The sequence below is a fragment of the Panthera uncia genome, chromosome B4 (assembly GCF_023721935.1).
Source record: "Panthera uncia isolate 11264 chromosome B4, Puncia_PCG_1.0, whole genome shotgun sequence".
Taxonomy (NCBI): Eukaryota; Metazoa; Chordata; class Mammalia; order Carnivora; family Felidae; genus Panthera; species Panthera uncia.
This window is the reverse complement of record NC_064809.1, coordinates 9,965,281-9,993,221: the sequence shown is the minus strand read 5'-3', so window position 1 is coordinate 9,993,221 and position 27,941 is coordinate 9,965,281. Positions and strand designations below refer to the sequence as shown.

The window sequence follows — 27,941 nt, the reverse complement described above, 5'->3', positions numbered from 1 at the left end:
CCCCCCCCCCCCCCCCCCCCCCCCCCCCCGCAACACTGAACTTCCAGAGTTCAGATAGGCTCCTCCCCTTCCTGCCCTTATCCCGTGGTCTTCAATAGTTCCATTACCTGTGCACTGGCCTCACTGTCCCTATTAGATTTCAAGTTCTTGGGGACAGTGATGATAATAGCAATTATAACAGTAACCATCACCACACAAGCTCCTACTATCTCCCAGCTCTGGGCAAACAAAGCATGTAACTTCATCTGGGTGACCCTACTGGACAGTCTCCACCCTCAGATGAGATTAAGAAACATGCACAAGGCCGACACCCAGGAAGTGGTCGAGCCAGAAATTGAATTTTGGCTTGTCTGACTTCAAAACCGACGCTCTTAACTACTGGGGGGTATGTCTCAGCACCCACAGACTTGACCGGTAACTACTGAATAAAACATCTTCTCCATGAGTCCTAGTAGGTAGGACAGCCAGCTTCCGCAGCTTGCGGACTTTGCCTAGTCAACACATATGCTAATAGGGAGAAGGCACGAACAGCTTAGGCTCTAATTCTTAAAGGATGATTAAAACAAAACAAAACAAAACAAAAAACCCAAAAAACAAAAACAAAGTTTTTATGCCTTGAGACTTAAACAAAACATCAGGTGCAAAGCGAGAGAAAAACCTAATTCACCTGGATTACGGAATAACCGGATTTTGTCTCTGTCCTTGGAACTATCAATGTCATTGAGGCAATGAATCATGGCCACTCCAAAAGCCCTACTTAGACTGTGTTCAGACAGAGCTCCAAAATTCTGATTTCTGAGGATGTGACATCAGCCCGGGAACACACGACAACTATACTCTGCTAACAGGACCGATGTAAATGTGAGGTCCTACTGTACGTGTGCACAGGAAAATACCATAGGGCGCACACAGGCATGGGTGGAAAAGTGGTGGTGGTTGCTCTCTATATGGAAGCGGCTAAGGGCTGTAATCCTCAGAGGGGAATGTCATTATACAGCTCAAATCCCATCACTACAAATACTGTTAAAACAGAGGTATCTGTATAACAAAAATCCTTTCAAGCTTCGGCTGACAGTCCACATACTTCAAGCAATATTTGATGTGAGCCTTGGAGTTCACAGTAATGGGAAATGACCTATATTTCCAAAGGTAAGATCTGAATGATTTCATCTGTAAATGTAAAAAAAAAAAATTTTTATTTATTTTTGAGAGACAGAGCGTGAGCAGGGGAGGGGCAGAGAGAGAGGGAGACACAGAGTCAGAAGCAGGCTCCAGGATCCGAGCCGGCAGCACAGAGCCCGACACGGGACTCGAACCCACGAACCGTGAGATCATGACCTGAGCCGAAGTTGGACGCTTAACCGACTGAGCCACCCAGGCGCCCCTTCATCTGTAACTTCTATCCCATGATAGAATGGGAATGATGTACAACCTAAACCCATGAGCATCGAAACTAAATAAACACAAAGGCAGGAACCAAATAAACCTTGTTCGTAAAGGGCAGAATTCCCTCCTTTCATTCGGGGGAGCATTTAGGTAAAGGAGAAGGCCCCTGGCCCACACCCTGAAATGGAACAGAACAAGGTTGGTTTGAGGCCTCATCTGAGTGAAGTGAACACATGGAGGTCAAGTACATGAAGACGGACTGTGCCCAAATTCCTACTCTGCTACTTACTAGCTGGGTCAAATGAGTTTTGCTTCTTTTTTTTTTTTTTTTTTTTTTTTTTTTTTTTTTTTTTTTACAGAGCCTCGATGTTCTCATCTGTAAAACGTGATGAACAGCGCCTACTTTCAGGATTTTGGCAAGAAGGAAATGAAAGAACTCCTAAAACAGGGCCTGGTGCATAGCGTATGTGCTTAAAAAAGTTTGCTCCTTCATCGCGTCTCCTCCTCCCTCCAAGACTCTGGGCTTATGCAAACTATTTAAAGGAAGTTAGTTGCAAGACATAGTGAATGAAGTTAACAAAATGTATAGTCTCAAATGTAGCCTCTTCAAGACAGTGCTCAGAGGAACACTGAGGAAAAGAGAAAATGGAAGAAAAACTAGACCATGCATACTTTCTTGATGGAAAGAAGGTCTTTTTGGCTAAGGCAAGACATGTGTGAAAGCTAAAATGCAAGTAATCAGACAATAGTAAATGAGGTTTGATCACTATGTCAAAGGTCATTCTGAAAAATGCTGAGAAACTGAAATCTGGAGGCACATTTTCCTGGACAAGGATGAACTCATGGTTACTGTTCTAAAAGACTAGTTTACTGCCCCGGCCTAGTTTTCTGCGGGTGCCGTTCTAGATGGTGGGATGGCCCTTCTGGTGACTCTCTGCTCCAGTCTGGTGCACTGAAGTTTCTTTCCTCAGTAGGATACTATAGAAATTAATTATGAAAACAAATTCTAGTCTTCTACATTTGGGACACATGTGGGTAAATAATTTGGAAATATGATCCACAAACATCTCAACATCGCCCGTCTGTGATGTCTTAACTCCTATCGAATTTCAGATATTTGATATTTTTTCTAATAATGGGACAACCAAATTTGTGGTGAGAAAATTCCCCCTAAGTTATTTTGAAAACACCCTTGGTGTTACATGGTCTGAGACAGAGAACAGGAGTCTTAGGAACTTAATCTGAAGGCACGTCTGCTCGGCTTTATAAAACGAGTATTGGCCTTAACATTCTTTCAAAGGTTTCCGAACGTGCTATCAGACCTCAGCAACTACAGAGAACAAGAGATGGCCCAGCATTTCTCAGAGTCACAGAGCATCAGTCTTAATGATTATTTAGTCCTGTCCCTTCACCTTCACAGTAAGAAAGAGGCTCAGAAAAGTGTGTGCTAACATTCACGGGTTCAACTAAAGTATACATACGAGCCACACAATGAGTTTGCAGGACCTCTCATGAGAGGCGACACAGAAACAAAATAATAGGGCAGACAGAAATTCCAAGGTGCAGAGAAAAAGAAAGAGCAAGATCTACTGAAAGACAGAGGGGCCCTAGTTCGACAGCCCAAGAAATCAAGAACAGAGAAAGAACAAAAATACTAAAGCCAGGTTAAAACATCGACAAAGACCAAAAGGGAGCAGCGGAGAAGGTATTTTAAATTTAGTTTGCATGGAGCTTACAGGGGAGGACCCCAAAACACAGAAGCTTCAACCACCCGGTAAAGAGGTTTCTCGTCTCTATTTTCACAACTGACACCCCCCGCCCCCCATCACCCTCGTCTTAAAATGGAGGCAGTAAAAACCACCAGGTTGTATACACTTGAATCCTACCACTGGTAAGGGCGGAAACCACAAGCGTTTTGAAGGTGTGCTAACTATTTCAGGCCGCTAGGGTGCTTCTTCCCGCCCGAAAAGGCACATTTCACTCAATGATCCCCGTTTAAACCCCAAGAATTGATGTCCCCCTTAAAAGTGTACCCTTTATTCCTGACCCCAGTGGTATTACAGCAACTGTTCCGAAGGCATTTCAGGGTCCCCACAGGCTACGGAAAAGTAAAATGCCATCGTAATTGCACAGGCAGTAACGGGAAGGCAGGGGTAGAAAGAGTTCGCTTAGGAAACGCAAGGCTGAGAAACACGGTTCCTTAGAGAGGCAGCTACTCCACCCCAGAGGAGCCTGCGCTGCCTAGAAAGTGACCTCGGGAGAGCAATCACGCGCCTGCACAGAGGCGCGGCCGCGGGCTCCCACCGCTCCTCCCTCCCGCCGCTCCTCCCTCCCGCGTCCCGGGCAGGCTCGGTCCACCTGTCCGGCGGGCGGGCGGGGAGGAGCCCGCCTGGCCGGAGCACCCGGGCGGCGGCGGCGGCGGCTTGCTCCCCCTCGCGATCCTCCCTCCCGCGGGCGCAGGGCAGCCCCGCCGGCCCCGCGCCCCCGGTGCCCCTGACCGTGCACCCTGCCCCCCACCGCGCGCCCTGCCCCCTCCCCACCGCGTGCGTTCCCCACGGTCTGTACCTTTACTCTGGGGAGGGTTCTGACTCCGGTCCCGGAGGACGTTGATCTGGTAGACGGCTCCGTAAGGCTCAAAAAGTTCTTTCAGCTCCTTTTCTGACCAAGACCGGGGGATTTGTCCGACAAACATCTTAATGGCATCTGGGTCTGGTTGGTCTGAGTGATCCAAAGCGCCGTTCATCTTGTTGGCTGTGCCGTTACTGTCAAAAAGGGAACCGGGAGCCAGAGTTAGGGCTGCACGGTGAGGGACAGGAAGAAAAAAAATGGGGGTGGGGGTGGGGGCGGGGAGGCGGAAGGAGGAGGAAGAGGAGCACGGGCAAAGTGCCTAATGAGTCGGAGAAATTTGATGAACTAAAACAAAGCACAGGCACCATTAGGTTGCTCCGCGGCGGCAGCGGCAGCGGCTGCGGGCTCTCACTGCAGGCTGCTGTTCAGCATCGCCGCCCGAGCACAGGGCAGCGCCCCGCCGGCTGTCACCCGGGGCGTGGACATCTTGAAGCCCGGCTCGGGAGGCAGCTGCAAGTTAAGTGCAGGTCTCGCTCTGCAAGGCTGCCACCAACGCATCCGCAGCGTTATCAGCCCCACATTGGCTCTCGTGTGCAAAGAAGGGCAGGGCTGGATTTCTGCTGGATTCTCCCCCTCCGTCCCCCCCCCCCCCCCCCGCCCTCCCTCCGGCCCCGCCTTTTGGAGGTTTTTGGAAGAGAGGAGAGAGGTGGTAATAATAAAGTCACATGAAAAGAAAATGAAACACTTGGCAGCCCATCAGATGACTAATGCAAGATGCTGGTGATGAATTTGCAGAGTGCGCGAGGCATCCATGTGTGCATCAAATTAGTACGTTGTTGCTGCTCAGAATGGAAAGTGCTCCAGCAATGCGGCTGGGCGCAGCTGATTGGCTGCCCACACTGGAGAAAAGGGCCGGGGCGGGGAGGGGGCTCCCATTTAAAAAGCACATTGTTTATGGGATCCAGGCACAAAGGGTTTAATTCAGAGAGGCAAAAGCGATCTCAGAAATGCCTGCTTTGTGCTGGGGGGGGGGGGGGGGGGAATGCAGCCCCAGAAAGTTGAGTTCCCACTAAAGGACACTGAATATTTCAAATCTTTCACACTCCATAAATTGCTCTCTGTATATCTGACTTCCAGATGTTGCACTTGAGTTCTAAACAATCACACGTTTGGGAGAGAAAAGAGGAAAGTCTGCCTTTTCTTCTCCTAGCTTCAGTAAATATTTGGGGCTGATACAAAGAGCAAGACCATAAGCTTTTACATATCAATCTTCTTTAATGCTGTTTTCCAAAACCCTCATTTGGAAGAAAGAATGCTTGTTTAGAATTCTGCAATTCTAGTCAACATCATGTAATACGATGATGAAGGCATTCATTTTGTATCTGGATCCCTATTTGAGCTGCAGTAAATAATAAAGCAAAATCCCCTACCTCCTTCATCTACCACCCTCCTCCTTGCAGGCTAAACCCACCTACCCTGCCAAGTGACAAGGCTGAATGCTCTAAGCAGCCTTCATTTGCAGTACTGTGCCCTTGGTTTAGCATCTCATCCTGTGAAAATAAAACGCGCCCAAACAAGTGCACAGCCGCCGGACGAAGTACCTGCAGAGCCATGTCCGTGAGGGTCCGCCAGCCCCCAGCCCAGGAGGCAGAAAGGTCAAACGGGCCACATGGGCGAAAACCTCAGTGCAAATGGCAGGTGTCATTTCAGGGTGGCTTGGGGGTAATAATTTAGAAGACAGTCGAGGATCTCAAGCAGGGTTTCTTATTAGGTTAAAGCAAACAATCCAAGACTACCAGTGTACCTTAAATCTGCTGTGGACCTAGGCTAGTCCGGAGCCCTGGATAAAAAAGACCCCCCCACCCCTGATGGCTAAAAAACAAACAAAAAGGCTGTGGAAAGCGCGAATCCTGAATTTAATTTAATCCCGAGAGGAAAATGATGGCAAAGACTCTTCACTAGGGTCCTGGCTTCAATTTCTACTTCTTCTTATTCCCTCTATTTTACCACTTAATTTTTTTTTTTAATCCTTGAGACAAACAATCAGACTAACTTGAAGCACTTTTCAGAGCTTTCTCTAATCAACCTTATTGTTACAAAAAAATGTTCTGCTGAATAAAATATTGAGCGCAAAATCTTCTTTCAACAATTTAGGTGCAATGTAATGGTCGTTTATATTAGAGGTTGATCGTTTATCTTGTTCCTGGGCACCTATACTTTACAAATCACCCTCTGAGAATTCAGTCGGCACCGTAACCCCAGGGGGAGGGAGGTGGATCGGCTCACTGGAGGTGGCGAGGCCCCAGAACATGGTGCAGAACAGAATATGGTGCTCACAGCTCGTTGAAGGACGAGAGTGTGGTAAGATGTAGTGCTGGGACAGGAAGGGCTGTGGTTACCGCTGCTGACAATCAGCTAGGATGAAAAGAGGAAGGCATTGCCACAGGTCTCAGCTAACAGGGAACGGAAGTTCCCAAAATGGGGCTGTTGCATCCTGTCTGTCAAGAGCACGGTGAATACAACGGAGGAGTTAGGCGCCGGGATATTAGTCCTAATGTCTAGAGTTAGGCTAGAGCAAGCATTCCGTAAGTGCCCTCCCAATGAGGAGCCATTTTCATTTCCTCCAAAAATACTCACGGAGGCACATAAAGGGAGGGAAGCGGACAAGAGGGCCTGTACCTTACGCCTTTGCTCTTTATATGGGTAAGTGCGTATTTATAACCCTTCTCCTATCAGCCGTCCTGCAGGGATGCCTTCAGAGCTCTGATCATCCTGAGGCGGCGGGCTGTCAGGGCTCAGGGCACGGGCTCTGAATCCTCGCACCAGCACTTCCTAACTCTGGGCCTTCAACTCTTCATCTGTAAAATGGGAGCAACGGACGTCACCTCACAGAATCAGGTGTTCATTACAGAACACGGTCCACAGTAAGTGTCTCCGAAGTGTTAGCTTTTTCTGCCTTTAAGTCTCTTCTTCTTTGCACTTGTGATACACTAGAGTGAGCGACCATTACAAGCCTTCTTTTCCATTCCATTTTTTTTTTTTTTAGCAGAGACTCAAACACAATTCCTACCCTAAATAATAATAATAATAATGTATCTTTTAGTGAGGATTTACATGCCAGGTATGGTGTCAGGGTCTTTGCTTTCATTATTAGTAATCTCTATAACAATCCTATCAGAAAGTAGTATTTTCTAGATGCAAGTATTGAAGAAGTTCCTTTCCTAAGATTACTGGCTTACATATTGTGAGAGGAGAATTCAAACCTAGGCCCAGTGGACTCCAGAGCACAAAATATTTCTAATCCATCATGTGGCCAAACACTGTGTCAGGTCTCCCGTGGGCTGAGAGTGAACGGCTCAGGGTAAATCTCAGAGAAGACAAGGCCAAGAGCAAATCCCATTAGGTCCCTGGAATCATACTGCCGAATAAAAGGCAACACACACACACACACACACACACACACACACACACACACACACACCTTTCAACCATCTGTGAAAAGGAGGGGGCCAAGGGCAGAACTTGACAGTCCATTAAGACTATGTTAAAAGCCGCATTTTCTCAATAATAACTTAATGTCTCCATCTCCACACCCGCTTCCTCTCTATCACCACAGGGTCACTTCCATGAACGCCTCTCAGACACATCTACACATCATTTCTCAACTACTTGCCATTTTGCAAACAACTGTTCCAAAGATCACCATCAAATGCTAAGAGCATGAAAAGCATGGAAGTCAATCTAATAATGACTAGTTATCCTACGAACCGCTGCAAGAGCAGAGCTTCTCAATCAAACGCTTGTGTGCAGGACAGGTGGTCCTAGCCCCACAGACCCCATGTTGCTGGATTCCACACCTGGATCCTAACGGTACTACCACAGACTGGTTAACTTGGCTCGAACGCACGCAAGCTCCTCCTCCTTTGTTTATCTGGACTTTAAAAAAAATGTTTATTTATTTTGAGAGAGAGAGAGAGAGAGAGCGAGAGAGAGAGAGCGTGCGCATGAGCAGGAGAGGGACAGAGTGAGAGGAAGACACAGAATCCGAAGCAGGCTCCAGGCTCTGAGCTGTCAGCACAGAGCCTGATGTGGGGCTCGAACTCACAGACGGTGAGATCATGACCTGAGCTGAAGTCAGATGCTCAACCCACTGAGCCCTCCCAGGCCCCCCTTTAGCTCTTCCTCCTTTGGACTCCCAGCTTTCTTTTGGCTGACGCTCATTCTTAGAAGTCAGAGACTTACTGACTTCTTTTGTCCTCATGAGGCTGAACGTGTTGACACCTCTAAGGAAGCCAGAAATTATGTGTCCAACAGTTAAACTTTCGGGGGTACTTGCCAGAGGCCACGGAGAGCCTGGGCACTCTTCACATAGGGGTAATTACGGGAGCAGATAACACAAACCTCAGGAGGATCTTCTATTTCCTAGAATCTGACCTGGGGCTTAGGAAATCAGACTAGCTCACTTCTGTGTATTCCCTAGACATCCTTAGCACCCAGGACAATGCAGGAATTAACTGCAAATTCAAATGTTTATCGAGAGCTTACTCTCGGCCAGAAAACTTTGCCAGGTACGTGACATAAAATACCGCCACAGCCCCGCAAAGCTGACATTTTCATCCCCGTTGTGCAAATGACGCAACTGCAAGTCGAAGACAGAGTGGCTTTATCCGATGTCCCACCCCAGAGAAGAGGTCTGTGCAGAGCCTGGACACAGACGTAAAGACCACCTGTGGTTGCTTAGTATTCCATAAACAGGGCTGCTCTAGGGTGAGGCTTCCTGTAGACTCCGTGGCCACTTTCAGGCCCTCGACAGAACCACACGGATCTCTGTTGGCACCTCACCTACAAACTACAAGACGCTGGACGCCAATTCTGCTTTTGCTCTCGGCAAGGAGCCAAATGTAAGGCTCCTCTAGGACAGATGCCATATGGAATCGGACCACGAGTTAGAGAGCACCAAGCCAGCGGGCATTGGTGGTATCAGTCTCAGAGCCAAGATGAAAATATAATGATGTTTGGGGGGAAAAAATGAGAGTACTTGCTTTTTGCTTTTAGCACAGGCACTGACCTACTTCCCTACTCTATTTTTGCGTAAAGAAAACTAGATCAACAGAGGATATGCAAAATCTTCTGAGGTTCCTCTAAGCAGTAAAATATTACAAAAATTATAATAATTCATTCGACATATTATTGTCATTAACTCCAAGACAATAAGCTTTTATATGGTCCAGTGAATTGCAAGTTTCCTTCTAGAGAGTGGTAACAAAAGAATTGATAGTCCTATTCTTTCATCTTGTGGCTTGGAAAGCAACTTTCTGCACTCTATCTCCTTTAATCTATAGGAAAGGAAGAATGACAAACTTACAAAATGAGTATAAGAAGAGATAAGGAGCTGTAAGCAATTGTATCAGTGCTGAAAAAAAGAGAAGACATAAAATGCCCCCTTCAGGATATAGATCAACCCCAAAACAACACAAAAGGGATGCCTTGTCTTGGACAAATTTTGTGTAAAGACAGCTAATTTCCCTGAGGGTTTATCAACAATCTTACTATTCCTATCCTTTTTATCCATCTTATTTTGGTTTTTTGGTCTTTTTTTTTTTTTAGAATGTCTTGTGTCCACACTGCCCAACTCTGGACCATGGTGGAAATGCTCTGTAACTGCACAATCCAACATGGTAGCCAATGGTTACAAGTGGCTACACCTGAAATTATCGCAGCTGACAAACAATTTTTAACTTTATCTGTAATTAAATACCTCTAACTGCAAATACACTTAAAAAAACTAAGTAGAGTTGAGATTACTAAAATATTATCTCCTCAGGAGGTTTTGGGAAAACCAGAATAAGGGGCCAGGAAAATGACACCAATGCCGGGGGCACCTGATAGCAAGTCTGTAGGCTGGTGGGCCGGATGGTCCTGGGTTCTCGTCCCGGCTCAGCGTGAATGTAACTGTAGGATTCCAATAAACTATGGACCTAGCCTGTGCCTCAGTTTCCTCAGTTGAAAAACAAAGAGAAATAGTTCTCATCTGGCTCTTCATTTCTGTAAGTCTGCGACTGTGGGTTGGGCCCGGATGATGATGTATGGAGAAGATAATTTAGGCAATATGACCAGCTGCCTAAAGCCTGGGGGTGATTCCCCATCTGTGTCTGATGCAGTCCCCTGGGGCTCACAGGTGACTAAGGCACAGGCTGGGGAGCTGACAAGGTGTCACCGACACTGTGCACAGCAGCCTGCAGGCTCAGACGGGGCTGCTACCAGAGCATCATCTCTCTTAATTTGCTCCAATTTTTCCTAATATCCCAACTGTGGTCCCATCATTTCAGTCAGCTGACAGGCTGCTCTTTCAAAGGGCTCAGGAATCGTGGTGTGTGTGTGTGTGTGTGTGTGTGTGTGTGTGTGTGTGTGTTTATCACTTGTACTTAAGTAATAGCACATGAAGAAAAGGCTTTTTGGTGATCACAGGAAATTGTCCAAGACTGAGCTGCACAAGGCAAAGGCAGAAGGAAGCTGGCCACGAGCCTGGTGCCTTCCGGTGGGCATGGGCTACAGGATGGTCATGGAAGTCAGTACTACCAAAGATCTTCTACATTGTCCATGCTGTTGTTGCTTAGTAATTTTAAAACGGAATTCTCTCCTCCATTGACTGGCAATGTGGCAGCCAGAGTCCAGCAGCAACAGTTTCCTACACTGCATTGTGTTCGACCCAGTGGAGATGTGGACGCGGCCATGTTCAGAAGGCACAATCCTCTATTCTAAACCTTCCCAGCCTCTCACTTTGGGGAAAGGAATCAGCTGTCCTAAAACCTCAAGTTCTGGCAATTTCATGTCCTTCTGCAAATGCACCGTTTCAGGGTTACCATGAAGAAAACCTCCATCTTCTACAGTTGCCTTTCAAAGGAGCACCTTTGCCATTGGACTGACACAGCTACTTTTTTTTTTTTAATGTTTATTTATATTTGAGAGACAGAGCACAAGAGAGGGAGGGAGGGGTAAAGAGAGAGAGGGAGACACAGAATCTGAAGCAGGCTCCAGGCTCTGAGCTGTCAGCACAGAGCCCGATGTGGGGTTCGAACCCATGAACCGTGAGATCAGGACGTGAGCCGGAGTTGGATGCTTAACTGACTGAGCCACCCTGGCGCCCTGCAGCTATATCTTAATTGTATCGGGATTCTGAGTTGCTGAATGGTTTTGGTAAACTTCGCAAAACTCTGGGTATCTGTTGTCTCACTAATAGGATGAAACCAATGACATTCTTGTATTTACCTGGAAGGTACTGTTACCATTTGCCACCAAAACTTTGTGTGCCCAGGCCACACCAAGTACAGGATGGGACCCCAAATCTCTGAAGTGAGACATCTGAAGGTTGGCTGGTGAATTCGCAGCATATTAACTGGAACACACAATACCCTAAGTGGCTGAAGAGGACAAAGCCTTTCTCTAAATGGTCCAATTGTAAAGTAAGTTAGTTTGTGTTCCTCTAGAACAAAGTTCAAGTTCCCTGTGAGTACATATACATGTATTATGTTTATCCCTGTGCTTTGACAAGGTGAAAAAATACATACTTTATTAAGAACATGTAGCACATCAATTTCATTCACAGATGACCCCTGTGATAGGCATCCTCCCTCTGGATTGCTGGAATGAAGGCTGGATTATATTTGGACGGAGGTCTCAAAGTGATCCGTTTGTTTACCAGGGTGAAATGTAAGCCTGGCTCGTAGGAAATGATTCCTGCAGGAAAGGCCACACGACACAGGCATCTGGACTCACCGAGTAAAAGGGAAACCTTATTATCTTCTCTCGACTGCTAGTAAAAAGCAGATAGCTGGAAAACCCCCACAAAGAAGTAAATTTGGAGGCATCCAGGGGGTACCTGGAGTCTGAACATACAATAACCCTTGCTGGGAAGGCAGTGAGGCATCGGCTCTGGATGGCCCCTGCCCAGGAACTCACTTCGTTCAGTGATTTATCAGAACTAGTTCAGTGGACTTCAGACAGGAGCAGGAGGCATTTGCATAGGGAGAGGTTTTTTAGATGAACTTTTAGAAATGGCAACAGGGAAATAATAGTCACATATAAGATTTATATCGGGCTTCACATTTTCAAAGTCCTCCAGGAGTTCACATTAATTAATTGTCCCCCCACCCCAAGGCTGAGGTCAGGATTACTGCTCCCACTTTGTAGATGAGAAAACGGAGGGGGGGGCACCCTGGCTCTGGGTGCACGCCCCCTCCAGGTGCCCTCCTGGTCGGATTCACCTGCCCCTGGCTCAGTGGTGCAGAATGCACCTGTCTGCTTGGGCAAGCAACTGTACGTGGTCCTTCTAGATGATGGGAAAACACTGGTTTGGTGCCATCGAGTAAATGAAATGGGAATCATCAAGAAGTGAAGACCAATGTGGGGGAACCCCCCCACACTGAACGCTAATTTTCACCTAGAGTGTCCCCCATATTCACCTGCTGGCAGCAAACGATGTAAATAAGGGGCACCCTGTCTGGTGCCCTGTCCCTCGGTCCTATCCCCCACGCCTCTTGAGACCAGTAACTCCTGCTTCCGCCACTGGTGACGACATTTTTCCAGGAGTTACCTGTGCAGCAAGAGGGAGCTACCAGGGCGGACTGACAACACTGGCCACTCGCTTGAAAACACACCGGTGGTGAAAGCGGACGGCTGTCCTTGGCAGGTTGACGTCAAACCCACCTCAAGTTTACTCTCCCACAAAAATCTGTTTCTCTCCTGCAAATTACACAGTTACGGAAGGCTTGCTTTATGTCAGGCACCGTGCTAGGCTTGAAGGAGAGAGTTGAAAAATGGGTCGCTTATGCCCCGGAGCCGCTCCGGGCCAATGAAAAGAGAGTGCACGACGTGAGATCAAAATACAGAGCGCCAATGCCCAGAAGAGAGCCGTCCGTACATGAGGGGCTGCGGTAAGCCCGCAACAAGTGATTGATCTGGCCGTGGGGACCGCCACGCGGCATTCCAAACGACGCTTCATCCCTGTGGTCAAAGCTTTAAAGGGAATATAAACAAAATCAGAGGGGAAGGAAGAGGAGGCGTGCATACCGTTTCATGGAGTCGGCGATGAGATTCAAAGACAGAAGGCTAGAAAAGGAGACTAACACTTGGCAGAGCGCAGGCCCGGTGCCCCTGCCTCCCACGGAGCTTGCATTTTGACACCGGGGACTGAGCCACGCCGAGGGACCCAAGGCTGGGACGGCCACCACTGCACTGCGCCCTCAGGCTGCATGGCACAGCCCTGTCCACCACCTGCACTCGCAGTGCCGTGGGGTGGGGGGCCCTGTGCTTACTCTCTTTGCCAGCACTCTGCACTAAGTCCCGCGAGGCTCCCTGCCACTCCCAGCCACGTGTGGGGGGATCCCTTCCCTCCTGGGTCCACTCAACCCCCCCATTTGCTCTCCCACGGCCGCGGCCAACAGAAAGCTCTCGGCACCACCTCGACCTCAGCACATCTAACAAGAATCCTTTCCTGTCGGCTTTGCCTCCAGTTTGGTTTCATGTTCGACTTCCCTGTTTTTCTCACCGGCTCCGACTGCCTCCCACCCTGCCCCAAATCTGGGATCAGGAAGAACGTCTTCCACAGACCAGCAGGCTGATCGCCTGCCCGCCCAGACCTTCCTTCCTTCTCTCACAGCTGAACCTACAGAAACGATAATTAACTGAGCCCCCAGGCAGGTGCACAGTGAGACTGTGGAGTCCTCGATGACAGCGATGTCTTGCTCCATCATTAATTCAATGGGTATTTATAAAGTGACCCCACGATCCAGGCATTATTCAAGGTGCTGGAGAGACAGCGGTGAATACAAGGAGGTAAAACTGCCTTTTGTGGAGCTTATTTCTACAAGGGGGCATAAAATGGCAAAATAAGCAAGTTCTTCCAAGAGATTAGAGATGATCTCAATGGAGAAAAATAAAGCAGAGGATGGAGATAGGGAGTGTGGGGGAAGGGGTACAATTCTGAATAAACATTCAGGGAGGGTTTCATTTGGAAGGTGAGTATGGTACCTACACAGTGCCCGTGTATCCTCAATTTAATAGAGAAGAAGTCTTTAAAGTAGTAAAACTGAAGTCACGTGCTATGCAGAGCGGAACCATGATTATAAAGAAGCAGGCAATTCCACCTGACAATCCTCTATTGAATCTAAGGGTCGATACGCCATTTACCAATGAGTTAACGACTCATGCCTATTTTTCTCTAAATGCCCGCTGGGTCCACTTGCCCCAGCAGAGCCACTGTCCTGATTCTGGCTATTCTGGTGATAAAACCATTGCAAAATCCATTCAGGGGGGTCTCCTACTTTGGATGAAAGGACAAAGATGTCACTGACCTTTGTCCTTGGCCTTGTACTTAGAACTCTATCTACCCTTCCGTTAAATATTGATCATCTGTCCATCCATTATTCATTTTATCATTTATCAATGGCAAAATTGAATCTCAGGCTGGTCTCTCCTCAACCTGCATTTGGCCTACCTTCCTCGGTCATAAATGACGTGTAATCAAGACGTGCAGGTTAAAATGAATGCCAGCCTGAGGGGTGCAGCCAGCAGCGTGAGGCTTTATATAAATGCACCAGACATCAGCGATGCCACTGTTTCCTTCCACTGATCTGGAAAATCTAAAGCTGACAGCATATATAGGATCTAATTACGTCATATTAATGACAGTTGAGATCACCAAACAGCATCCATTTGTGAAGGAAGACATGTATTTCTGTAGAGTAACAGTTTATTTGATTCAGATGTATTTTTTTTAAATAATGCCTTCAAACTCCTACGTTCGTGCAATGCCAGCAAGAGAATCAAGACAGAAAGGACCTCAGAGTGGTCAAAATGTATGTCACAAAGTTCCTGCCCTGATGTTTACGCCCTTTAAATCCTTTGGGGGAGCTTCTCAATCCATTCCTCAAAGATTTCTTATACTTTCTGTTGGTTTTTCACAGCCTTGATCATCTGCCTTTCAAACCCACAGGAGACTGAAGTAGCAAATGAGAGGGTTTGCAGTAGGTGGCCCATGGGGTGACAGCCGACAGACAGGCGATTCTGACGGGGCATAGCGGTGGAAAGCCTGCTCTGAGCTGGGGCTGAATTCTATTCTCCAGGAGTTCCCAAGGACAGCAGCACAGCAGAATAATTAATTTGTATAATGGTGATCTTGTCTCATCGAAAGGGTCAAAATTATGCTCAATAACTATGTTTAAGGAGGCAGGGAAATATGTAATTCACTCTTAAGAAGGATTCCTTCAAAATGAGACAATAAAGAGCCTGTGCCTTACGGGATACGCTTTCAACTCTCCTGCAAACTTGGCTAATAAGGCTGACTCATCCCTCAGGGGCTCCAGGTATCTGAGACATTACTCTCTCATTCTAACACACCGTGAGCATCAACATTCAAGATTTGGGGACCGTCTAATTTGCTGTCATTGGATGCAGCGACCAGTTCTGCCAAGACGGTTCGGCTTTTGGGGGTTAACTTTCCTCAGTCATCTGCTCTATTTTTACCAGCTTGCTATTATGGTTCTTGTTGCGTTGGGGCTGGGACAAGTGAGGGAAGTGGGTGGGAGTCTGGGGAGAGAGAGGAATTGCTCCCTTTGGGGATTTTGTTTTTCTAAAGTAAATTATGTTTGTTCACTGACTAAGAAGTAAACGTTAATTCTTTCTCTTTACGACATCACAAAAGATGAGGTTTGTGGTTTGAAAATTGGAAATAAAAGGCCCATAACAGGTGCCTATGATACCGTTCAAGGCACTAATCATGAATTTTCTAGAATCTTTCTGTCCCAGCATAAAAAAAAGGCAACAAGAGGCCCTACGGAGATTGCATGGGATTCCTAGATAGCAATCCACAACGTTCGCCTCTCTGATGGTCTGCTTGAAGACATTGGTAAAAGTAATGGAAAAACAGGGCCAAGTCTGTATCACTACTCAGTGAAGACTTCCGGAATTGTATGCATGGGAGCTCAATGGGTATGTCTCCCTATGAGACAAAATACCAGTGGCCATGCTACAAAACCATGTATCAAGGGGCAAAGTCCAAATGGCATGCCGCTTGGCTAGTTTTTGAGTCCTGACATCACATCTGAAGAGATCAATACCAAATACCACACTTTGATTCAGAAATCTCTAACACCCCCTTCTCTCCCTCAGCATGTCATAAATTCCATTTAGCCTCTTCAATCACCAATTAAAATAGGTTTTGACATTTAATTTGCTTATTTCTTTAAAAACACACCATCAGATCTAACCCTCTAAACAAATAAGAATGAAAATAGGATTATGTGCTAAATTATAATAGCTGTTATTCTAAGAGGCTGAATATCATTATATCAAAATTCCCCATAGCTGATTTTTTTTAAAGCCATTTCTTCATTTTTTGACACTACATCTGGCACAATGAATACAGATGATCATTTGTTTATGTATCTGTCTAACTGCCTCTCCCAAACACAGCCAGATGGAGTCTTTCAGAATCAAATTAATTTCAGATTAATTCACTCTGGACTCACTCCAGTCTCATGACTCTTTGCTTTGAGGCATCAACCAAATTGATGTGAAGTCATGAACTTAAAAGAGCACAGGTTCCTTGAGATCAAGGGGGAGAAAGCAGTACAAGTCAGTGGTTGCCCCCATGCCTGGAAAGAAATCCATCCTAAGTCCTGACCAACATCTCGCTGGGTCAGAATCATCCAGGAAGAATTTCCTTTTGGATCCAAACAGGATCATGGCTAATTTCACATCCAATATTCGCAACGCCTTGAGATGATTCCAGTAGAAATGAGCGACCTAATTACTAACATCAGGACCCACAATGTTAGGGTAAACTTGCCATATACGGGGAGTCAGGTAGGACACTCGTGAAGCCAGAGAGGTAATTCTAAACACCCAAAGTGCACATTCCCCCTCTCTAGCTGTAGCCACTGAAGCTACTATCAACAAATGTAACCAGGCTTTGCATGCTGTCAATCTCCGTGGATGCCTTTATTACTGTACTTGTTTCAATTGCAATTTGGGTTTCCATGGAGACCCAACAGTCAGCTCTAGAAAATTATAAGATAAATGTCAGGTGGCGATAACAGTGTTAATGAAGCTTCAGTGACAAGAAGCTCTGGGCTTCAAATAATAAGCTTATTTCCATTAGCATATGTATAACCTGTCAAAAAATCTGGAAGAGAGTATTAAAAATTAAATATCTACCTATGTATATTTAAGAGGAGAGGGGAGAGACCCCCCTGGAGTGGCTTAAATTTGGTGGGTCAATCTGAATGAGAGAAAAAAAAAAAAGTAATTGCTGGTTTCTTGGGAAAATTAGGTACCAGTCATGGGTCCCAAGGTGGCTTTAGCTGTCATGAAGAAATGCCTTACTTCGCCCAGTAATGGATGGAACTTTTTTCTTCGAAGGTGGTGAATCTCTTTTGTTTCTGGAAGCGAAGAGCTCAGCTCGCTAAGTCTGACCACGGCAGATTGGGAGCTTCGGAGAAATAAATGCTACAAGCAGCCTCATGGCAGCAGGATGGAGCCTGCCGCCTCCCCCTCTCTCCAGGTTGTTGGATGACTATAATTAGATTGCTAGAATCCAGAATCCAAAACCACCCTCGAGTAGCCTACAGCCAAACACGGGCCACTGAAAATTCTCCCAGGAAGGCTCGGTCAGGTCAAAAAAAATTGACAACGGCGGATTGAAGTAAGTTTGATGCATTTTGAACATACAGGTTCAGACTGTGCAAGTGTGAACGGCAGCTCCGTTCAAGGACACATTTTATAAAAAGGAACCGAAGGAAAAATAACTTTCCTTTTGTTTGGAAAAGATGATTCAGACATGGAACACGTTTTTTTTTATATTCTCGTCAGGAACGCCCTTCAAGACCCGAAAGTGTTAAAAGGGTGATCATCCTGCAAATCAGAGACAAAAAGACAACCTGTGCGTGGTAACTGCTCACGATTCAGGACTCTCTGACCTTGCCACAGCATCCACTAGGACTTCTTTCATTGCACCACATGTTTTCCTTCATTTAGTTAACAACTGTGTATGGAGTGCCAGGCACCGCCGCATGTCACAACACAATGATGAGTAGGACACCGTCACTGCCCTTACGTTTCTCATGGTTTCAGGGCAACCGAACAGCCAAAGTTTTGAACAAAGTATTACAATATATAGATATCTATTCTGCCCTTGTTTGGTCCTTGTTGAAGTAACTCCGTGACTGGGGCAAAGCAACTCTATTTGCACTAGTCTACCCTGGGAACAGTTCAACCCCTCCTCTATCCATTGTATCTCTGTCTGGACTGCTCTAACAAAAATGCCATAAACTGGGTGGCTTATAGACAACAGGTATCTATCATTCACAGTTCTGGAAGCTTTAAGTCTAGGATCCATGCACTGGCAGGTTCGGGGGCTGATGAGAGCCCACTTGCTGGTTCATAGATGGTTGTGTTTTTGCTGGGTTCTCATGTGGTGAAAGGGGTGAAGGCATTATCTTTTATAAGGGCACTAACCGCATTAGGAGGGTTCCACCCTCATGACCTAATCATCTCCCAAAGGCCCCCATATGTCTCTTGATACCATCACTCTGGGCATTAGGTCTCAACATTTGAATTTTGGGGAGACACAAACATTCAGTCCAAAGGACACCATTACTACTCTGGACTCCCTTCCTTCCACTCCACTTTCCAGGAGGAAGATGAACGGGGTCAAACCCAAGGTTCAGGACGTGAACTGTAACCGGCTGTGGTGCTATGGCAGAAACTTGTGGTGCAGCTTTTGAAGAAGTTACAATTTACTGTTTCCCCATCAAGCATTTTCTTTTCCTCTTTAGAAGGCCCCCTGGTAACTCCATATGGCTGGTGTACCGTGTAGGAGGGCTGTCTCCAGGCTCCAAGAGGCGGGGACCTCTCCTAGCTTTGCGAGATCTAGCATGACAGAGTGAGGTCCAGGGGGAAGTGGGCAGAGAATGAATGGCTCAGGCTAGATGCTCTGGTTAGGAGGAGAAAGCCCTTACTACTTTTCCTAACAGCCTGTCCCAATAATCTTACCTCCCTGACCGAAACAGCCTTGGACTTCCTTTTCACGGAAGCCTTAGCTCACAAAACATAAAGATCTTTTGGCTTTCTTGTGGCTAAGCTGGATCTCCAGACACAGGGGTCCCACGCCATGGCCTGTGGCCACACACAGTGTCCCCTGTGCATATATGATGGTACATGCGTAGGAGTAGTGACGCCAATACAAGACTCCAGGGTTCAAAATCCTCTCCGTGTCCCTCGACCGTAAGGAATGATCTCCAAGCAAAACAAACCATACAAAACAAACCAAAAACTATCAGTAACAACAATAAAAGCCTATAGCATCAGCATCATCACACGCTCTCATGCTCCCTCATTTCCCTTCCTGTTAACCCACCCACGGAAAAGGTATGAAAGGAAAAGTAACTCAAGAGCACATAAAACCCAAGATGCTAGCAAAAGGATTCTTTCATAGGGCCACTTCTGAATCTGGAGAATACAACGGGGAAGTGATAATGTTTAAATTTAATAACAACGTGAACTACGGGGCTTGAGACTGAAAACTTTTCAGTTGCGGATCAAGGAACATAACACGATGGTACTAAAAACTGGATGAGGAAGCATCTGTGGTCATGGAAACAAAAAGACTGTCCACAGCATGCCTTTGACCAATCAGTTAAATATCCTCAACCTCTTAGAAGCTTACTTTGGACTAGCACCCCTAATTTCCTTTTGTTCCTGTTAGAACCTTTCACAGTTCCCCATCAATCTTAAAAGGCTTTGGAGAGTCCAATCTTGAGACTAGGAAGTCACCTGCAATGATTATTGTTGGTATTTAAAAATCACTGAAATAATTACTGTTATCTTTAATAACAACACCACAAAGCATATTACAATAGTTCTTCAATATTAAAACGATAGCTCTAAACTGGGGCAACCAAAATTACGATCATAATTTTCCGGAACTGACAGTATTTGCTAAATAGACTCCTTGAAGAGACGAAGGGTACACGCATGGGAAATAAATAGGAGATTATAATTTAGCGGCAGAACTTTAACAGTGAGTTCAAAAGTGAAAGCAGGAAAAAAATTGCTGCCTAGGTTTTTGTTTGTTTGTTTTCTTCTCATTGTTGCTTAACGTTGAGAGGCTTGACTACATTCAGGCGGCCCAGCTTAAAATGACATGCAGGCAGGGGACAGGTGCCCACCGTGACCAGCAGAGCCCCACCGTCTGCTTTGAAAGGTATCACAAACAGCTGTCCAATTTTGTGTGTTAGTTTTTATAGACAATGTGACAAGGACAATCAACTCAAAAAACTGAAGAGGTATCAAGCCATTAAAAACTACCATGAAAGAGGTCTTTCCAAGATAACGTGGAATAGATCGTAAATTCCTCCGGGACCCGGGGTGATAGGGATCGTGCTTATACGAAAATGGGACACACTTATTACAGAAATAGTACTGCAGTCACTAACTATGCCAAAAAAAAAAGCATGAGGATTTTGAGCCACGGAAAGCATGTGATACCTATGGTCTTGCCTTTGGCTCTGGACTTACTTTGAAAACCATGAGCTGTTTGCTTTCCTAGAAGACTGATGGAAGGAAAGCGAAACTACCTGGAGAGATTCGTGTCTTCTGTTACCAAAAACAACAAGCAAAGAGAAACACGATGGACTCTGAAAGCTGAAAACTCATCGGGGACAGGATGACACAGGAATTTTAAAAACCACCACCCAAAACGCTATGAGAATGATTTTAATTCCCCTCCCAAGGTCATATGGCACCAATTCTGGAAACCACACTTCCCCTGGGAAATAGAACTGTGTGAGGGCTCCTGTGTCCACAGTATCAGGAACACAGTTCACAGCGCCAAGTCGCTGGGATGACTCATTCTGGCAATGAGCTGACTCCACAGAGTGCACCTGAAGGCGCGAACACCTGAGGACACAGCGCTTTCCTATCGGGGGAGAATCCAAGATGGTGAGGTCACTTCCTAATCACGTACCGATGACTACACATGTGCTTTGAGATCGGTTTGTTTTTGAGGCCCCCATGCAGAGGTGTCTCTAGAAACGTAAGACATCAGGATCTCCGCGGACAGCTTAGCAACCTTGCACCTCAGCACACAGGGACTGTGAGCATAAAGCGCGGGAAGATCTAGAAGGAACAGAACACTAGATGTGTCCTGAAGCTATGCTCAGGAAGAGCAAACCCTGCATGTTTACTTCAGACACTGCTTCTGGAAATCCCGCCCCCTTTGGCCACGAGGCTTACAGTCACATGTACAGCATTTACGACAAGGATGTGTTCTTTGGGAATTTTCATCTACAGGACATCGAACCTAAAGATCGGTGGCTTCAGCAGTGTGGGGAAAGGTGACGAAGGCAGGGGATCTCCTTAATATGGGCATTAATAATTTAGGTGTGCGAAGGAGGCGTTGGGCGTAAATCAGTCGAAGGTTCCCTGGTAAATGGGTTACTTGTGATAAATGGGTTCTAGCTAGGAGGCAGTTCACCTGTGAGTCTGGAATGCTATTTGCTCAGGCAATTTGTAATTCACTAACTGGACATCATTGACAGGCTCCAAGGGTAGTTTTTGGTTTGTTTTTGGGACGACAATCGACAACGAGGGCAACTCACTTGGCCGACCGGAGGGAGATACTGTCCTTTTTTCTTTTTTTTTCTCCTTAATTAACAACATTCAAGACCCTGACAGAGAATAATGGTGAAATAAATTATGGAACCACTTATGTATGAAACCATACATTATTAAAACTACTCTAAATGGGTCCTTAATCTAAATAAAGATGGTCATTTTAGGAAGCCAAGCATCTCAAGAATTAGAAAGGACACAATGTTATTCTGACCCAAAATATAAAAGGCGTGTCACTTTGCCAGTCGGCCAAAGTATCAACTGTCCTTGACTTTTATTATGATTCATGTATGTCTCTAGCACTCCATGAGTCTCAGCTTCATTTAGTCACAGCCCTGTATTTCTGTTGGCTAAAGACAGGAGAAAGAAGCAATCAGGCAAAATTTCACTTCCACTATTTACACTTTGCGTATCCCAGCCAGTCAGCAAAAGCAAGTCCATCCTTTCTATATGGTGCCAACGAGCCTGCGGACCACCTCTGGCAAAGCATCAGTGATGCACGATGATGCATCCCAGCGTAGGATTCTCTTTGTAGCTAAAAATACTGACTTTAGGATGGTTAGAATACCTTTCGCTCCACTCTAGAACCCCTTTCGTGTAACTTTTATTTTAATCTAACATATGTATACTATCTCTGACACCATTAGGCCTATGGCCATTCTGATGTGTGGCTCTCCACAGGGGAGAACCTTCTTTACGTGACCTCTGCCCCTGCTGAGAGGGAGGAAGTCTCACCACGTGGGGAGCTCAGGGAATGGGAACGACTCTGCTTGGCCACTTTACATACTTGTGGTCAGGTGTTTGTAAAAACGAGTTTTCAAGGGACACAGTAGCTTGCGATCTCCGGTCTACGCCATGGAGATAGATATGATGAGAGCAGTTTCCTCCCAATAAAAGCAGTCAACGGTGATTATATACACTCCTGTAAATACAGTCCACATTCAACGCAAGAGAAATTCACTTGCCTCACATCTATTGCCACGTGATTATGAAACACTGAGCTCAATCGTTTTAACAGGCTTACCCTACTTAACAAAGACATCCTGGTTTGTATGCATGGGGGCCACGCTCAAAAAGGCTTATGGGGACAAGCTTTGCACAAGCATTTTATTTTTTAATGACTGTAGAAGCTCTTGGGGCTCATCATATTAAAAGAAACAAAAAGGGAGGGAAGTAGCATTGGTTTTTAATTACTTCTACCTCTGAAGCTAACATCTTAAAATAAGGATTCTTTAAACACTCAGAAACCAACCCAAGTGCAGACTTTCTGACTTGGCCGGCCGTCAGTGTTCTGCTCGTACCCACTGCTGCAGGCATGAGAAGATTTCTCACTGACGGGACAAGGCAGAAACTAATAAAAAGTTGAAATTCCTCTCTCCAAGGAATCCTCCTTTGCGAAAAACAAAAACCTGAAAATCTCAAGAAGTGGTTTCTCTTCAACCCATTGCTTCCTGTTCATTTCTATGTCATCATCCCCTAAGCAGAGGGCCTGTTACATACAAGGGATGGATGGAAGGATGGAAGGATGGATGGATGGATGGCTGGATGGATGGATGAGACAAATAATCTGTCTCTTCAGGTCCTGATCTAAAATCCTAATGACTCCTTGTGACTTTTATTAAGGCACCATTTGATCTGAATCCAAATTTGTAAAACTATATCTACCATTTTGGCTCCGCCCTTTTCTTTCCAATAAACATCCATTCTGATCCAGTTCTGTCTTCAATGTGCTATGGCTTTGGGCTGCCTGCTAAAGTGCCTTAGGTTTTTCACCTAAGATAGACGTTGGAGATCAGGCAAAGATAAAGCTACGTGGGTAAGTACACTTAGGGACGTGGCTGTGGCTTGTAAATGGAAAATGAGCTATTTAATGACATGGACAGTCAAAGGGCCTCTGCATTCAGAAGCAAAGAATCCGGAAAAGACCTCTCAGATTGTAGGAAAGATTCCATTTGTAGGAACGTGAATGGCACCAATTCACACATGGAACACTTAGGCACGTGGTCCCCAGGGACTGATAGAATGTGGTTCGGTGACTCAACAATATACTTGTCCAATGTGTTTTGTGTGTAAGTTTCTTCAGCCAGCTAAGGAAAAAGAGCAGACACCAAGGCCACACAAGGGGCAGGAGGCACTAAGGCAAAGAGGGAAAACAAAGTTTCTTATTTGCATTGTAAGAAAAACGTTTCCTCCCTTTATCATGAAAGTTTGACTGTTTAAATCGTCACCTTGTACACCTTAAACTCACACAACGTTATGAGCCAAGGATATGTCAATAAAGCCAGAAGAAAATTCCAAGAGTCTGATCATTCAGACCCGAAACGTAGCTGTGTTTATTATTAAACACATTATTATTAATAATATGTGTTATTAATAATAATATTTATATATATAATATATAATAATAATTAATAATAAACACACATTATTATTAATAATATTATTATTATTAAAAATTAAATTTTTTTTTTTTTACAACATGTGCAGAGACCCAGACACGTTTGTCATGTTAAAGGAAGATCCCTTAGTGAAAAGCTTCATCAATTACACATGGAGCCTTTTTGGAAAAATTCATATGAATGCATGTAAAACACCAAGATGCCATTGGTTGAATCATTCATTCACTCATTCATTCGATATTTACTGAGTGTCTACACAATACTATGGACTCTTTCTCGAGGTGTGATGAATGGGAAAGAGGGAGGGTGCTGATGCTAGCCAGGCCCCAGCTGACATCCCAGTGGTGCAGCTACCCTGCTACCTAATCCTGGGGCAGTTACTCTGAGTCCCAACACCTTTAGCCAGAGAATGAGTATGAGGACACCTGTCTCTGTGCTGTGGTCAGGATTAAATGAGATACGGTACCTGGAAAGAGTACAGGTGCTCTCAGAACGTTCTTTAATTTTTTTAGTGAAGTCGTTACTGGAAATCCAAACAAGTGCATACATCAGTAAGGAGTAATTGTTTCTCATGCAGGGTAAGCAGCAGTAGATACAAGCCACATTGCATTTTTAAAAAATTTTTTAAATTCAGTTTTGAGAGAGGGAATGAGCAAGGGGCAGAGAGAGGGAGAGAGAAGTGGGGCTCATGCTCACCAGATGTGGGGCTCGAACTCATGAACCGTGAGCTCATGACCTAAGCTGAAGTCAGATGCTTAACTGGCTGAGCCACCCAGGTGCCCCTAAAAGCCACGTGAAAAAAAATTTTTTTTTGTCAATCTTTACTTACTTTTGAAAAAGAGAGGGAGAGACAGAGCATGAGCAGGGGAGGGGCAGAGAGAGAGGGAGACACAGAATCTGAAGCGGGCTCCAGGCTCCGAGCTGTCAGCACAGAGCCTGACGCGGGGCTCGAACTCACGGACCGTGAGATCACGACCCGAGCCAAAGTTGGATGTTTAACTGACCGAGCCACCCGAGCACCCCTAAAAGCCACATTTTAAATGGAAGCCGCATCCTCAAACAGAATCCCAAGCACCCAAGATGCTCAATGAAACTTAGCTAGCATTGAAGATGATGCCAAAGGAGGAAGAAAAAAGCCCCTTCTTCTCTGCTAGAGAGGCCAGGCTGGATTGTTCGAACCCTGCTCGGTTGCAAGGCTGTGCCACACGGGCTTGAAGGGAGTTCACGGCCATGCTCTCTCTGGGCAGTGCCCAGGCATCTCCCCGCAGCTCACTTCCTCTCTGTGCTTCCTGCCTCAGCATCACCACCTTTCCTCAGCAGCTGATGTGAGAATATATATTTCCCAGAGCAATTCCACCCTTTAATATTTCCACCCACCAAACGGTTCTGGGCGAGCAACCTTACCTGATTCTCATATTAAATGTAATCACTCACCAGGCAATCACGCTTTCGAACGTGGGAGCCCCACATACAACCTGCTATTATTTGCTTGGTCAGCACAAAACGCCATCTCAGAGCGGCTTAGGAATCCTGATGCCCCTGGAAACCTATCTGAAGCGCAGCCAGCTCTGACAGGGATACATAAAAGTATCTCTGCCACACAGATGCCTGAGACTCATTTGTAGACCAATTACGAGACTGGAGCGGCAGCACTGTTTTACATTTGTTCGGTTTTGTATTTTTAGCCCCGGCTTTTTCCTTTCGTGGATTATGGTAAATACAACATTTGCTTCCAGAATGTGGGACTTGCTAGGATCATAAAGGAAAGTGCCTAACAAGCAGATTACCTCTGGCTATTGCATTATAGGGATGCAGGCAGTTACACTAAGTGGCTTCCTTTAGCCATATTCCAATTCTGTTGAGCCGCCTTGCTTGGAAACACAGAGATAAACAAGGGAGCCTCAGTGCATCGTGCGTTCTCAACTCCTGCCCCCCCCCCCAAGTTGGCACATCCCTGGGGGGGGGGGGCTTCGCTCTGGAGGAGGAGGGAGAAGGGTCTTTAAAACAAAAAAAATCTAGTTTTCTGTAAATTTGTTCCTCAAGTTTCCTTCTTCCTTTACCAGTGTGCAATCCGCTTTCTCAACATCAAGCTAACAAAGGAGTCTGGAGAACCGAGTAAAAGCAGCATTCTAATTCTCCTGGAAACTACATACTTACCCACTTCATAGAGCCAAACATTAAACATTTCCTATGTTGGGCTGTGTTTTGTCCTGAGCGGATGACACTCCTTGGGGCTCCAACTCCCATGGCTACAGCTATCAATACCACATCAAACTACAATTGGTGGACTTTGCCTAATTGCCCAACTCTACAAATCACTGTGAGCAGAAGGGACACATTTTCTTCTTCTCCTCTTCCTCCCAAGCCTGCTGCTTTTCTGACCTTGCCATAAATTAGCGAGGTACTGAGTTGTAAATGCAGAGCCGCGGATGTCTTTCAGAGGCAATTACACTGAAACTTTGTTCCGACATTATGAAATGTGGCATTTTCACTAGATAATGTCCATATTAAATGCACCAACCAGAGGCCTAGAGAGCGAGCCTGAAAATGAAAAGGAGATGGGCCACGTGGCCGAGCATTAACTGTGGAAATGCGGCAAGGGGCTCTCGGGCCACATGGTGATGCCACTGAATCCACTGAATATATTCAAGAGTGGTCACCTGCAAGTCTGTGCATTTTATTGAACAGTTCCCCTCCTCTTTTCTTTCTGTTTTTTTTTTTTTTTTTGAAGAATAAGATGAAGACATTTCACCACTCTGAAAATTAAAAAAAAGTCAGGAGGTAGCCTTTGAAGAGAAATATATTTTAATAAAAGATGACAATAAAAGCAAAGAGGCTTCCTACTGTAAAGAGGGGCTCCAAAGAGCACTGCTATGGTTGATGCAGGGTTCTGGCTAAGACTGCTGCCTTGGTAAGGATTTTGGAATGGGGAATAAACAGCATAACATGTTGCGGGGCATATTAAACTGTGTGTGGGGCTGAGGTCACCGACACGAGGCAGGCAAGAGATGGGGCCAGGAGGGGGAAAACATGATACGCGTATTAGAAAACGTCCAACTAACTCACCTGGGGTGAAGACCGCTCCAAACACAGGTATTCTAAATGCTGACGAAGGTAGGTAGATAATAACAGCAAGAAATATCTGGTGTGGGGGTGCGTTAGCCGGGCCAAAGTGTGGCCTCAAGCGAACGGAAAACCAAGCACAGAAATCTTAAGCTGTGCTGGCAGAGTTCCCAGGACCTGGAAAAAGGTGCACTCCAGCATTTCAAGAGGTGGAAGATTTTCAAATATAGAGGAATCGTGATTTGTCCTCTTATTTGAGAGAGAGAGAGAAAGGGGAGAAGAGTGTGGGGGGGGAGAGACAGAGATAGTGACGACAGACAGAGAGAATCCCAAGCAGGCTCCATGCTCAGCACGGAGCCCGATGTGGGGCTCGACCCCGGGACCCTGGGATCGTGACCAGAGCCGAAATCAGAGTCGGAGGCTCAGCCAACGGAGCCACCCACGCGCCCTAGAATCATGATTATTAAACAAGAACAAAATACTGGATTGAACTGGGTGTCAGGATCAAGAGACAGAAACAGAAAGAAGATCCTCAGGAATTGGTGGGCCAAGGACACCACTGGCATCTCAAATATCTAAGTGACGTGGAATCCAAGAGTGACAGCTGGAGCACTCCACAGAGAACAGGAAAAAGGGACGGAAGGAGGAACGCAGAAGTGCTCATGCAGAGGAGGGCACACCTTGGCTTTGTTGTAACTCCTTCCTAACCGACTTGACCTTAAATCTCTCTTGCCCGTTCATTCTATGCTTGGTTGCCGAGTTCTTTTTGTTGAGCATGTATTTCTAAGTCTCTGTTACCACTTTCTCTTCAGGATGGCCGATATACCTTTAAAATTTTTTGTTGATGTTTATTTT

General features: G+C 45.9%; 1 protein-coding gene across 13 annotated transcripts in view; it reads right to left on the bottom strand.

The window, feature by feature from the left end:
- The window catches only part of CELF2 (CUGBP Elav-like family member 2), a 530,134-nt gene that overhangs the window by 165,231 nt on the left and 336,962 nt on the right, over positions 1-27,941 (bottom strand). For 9 of the 13 annotated variants that reach the window (XM_049626816.1, XM_049626817.1, XM_049626809.1 and 6 more), the window contains one exon: positions 3,952-4,148. In XM_049626816.1, the coding sequence (XP_049482773.1) occupies positions 3,952-4,148 (197 nt within the window). Of the gene's footprint in view, positions 1-3,951; positions 4,149-4,319; positions 4,538-27,941 lie in introns of those variants that run through there. The other 4 variants (XM_049626815.1, XM_049626823.1, XM_049626819.1 and 1 more) reach the window with 4 other exon arrangements.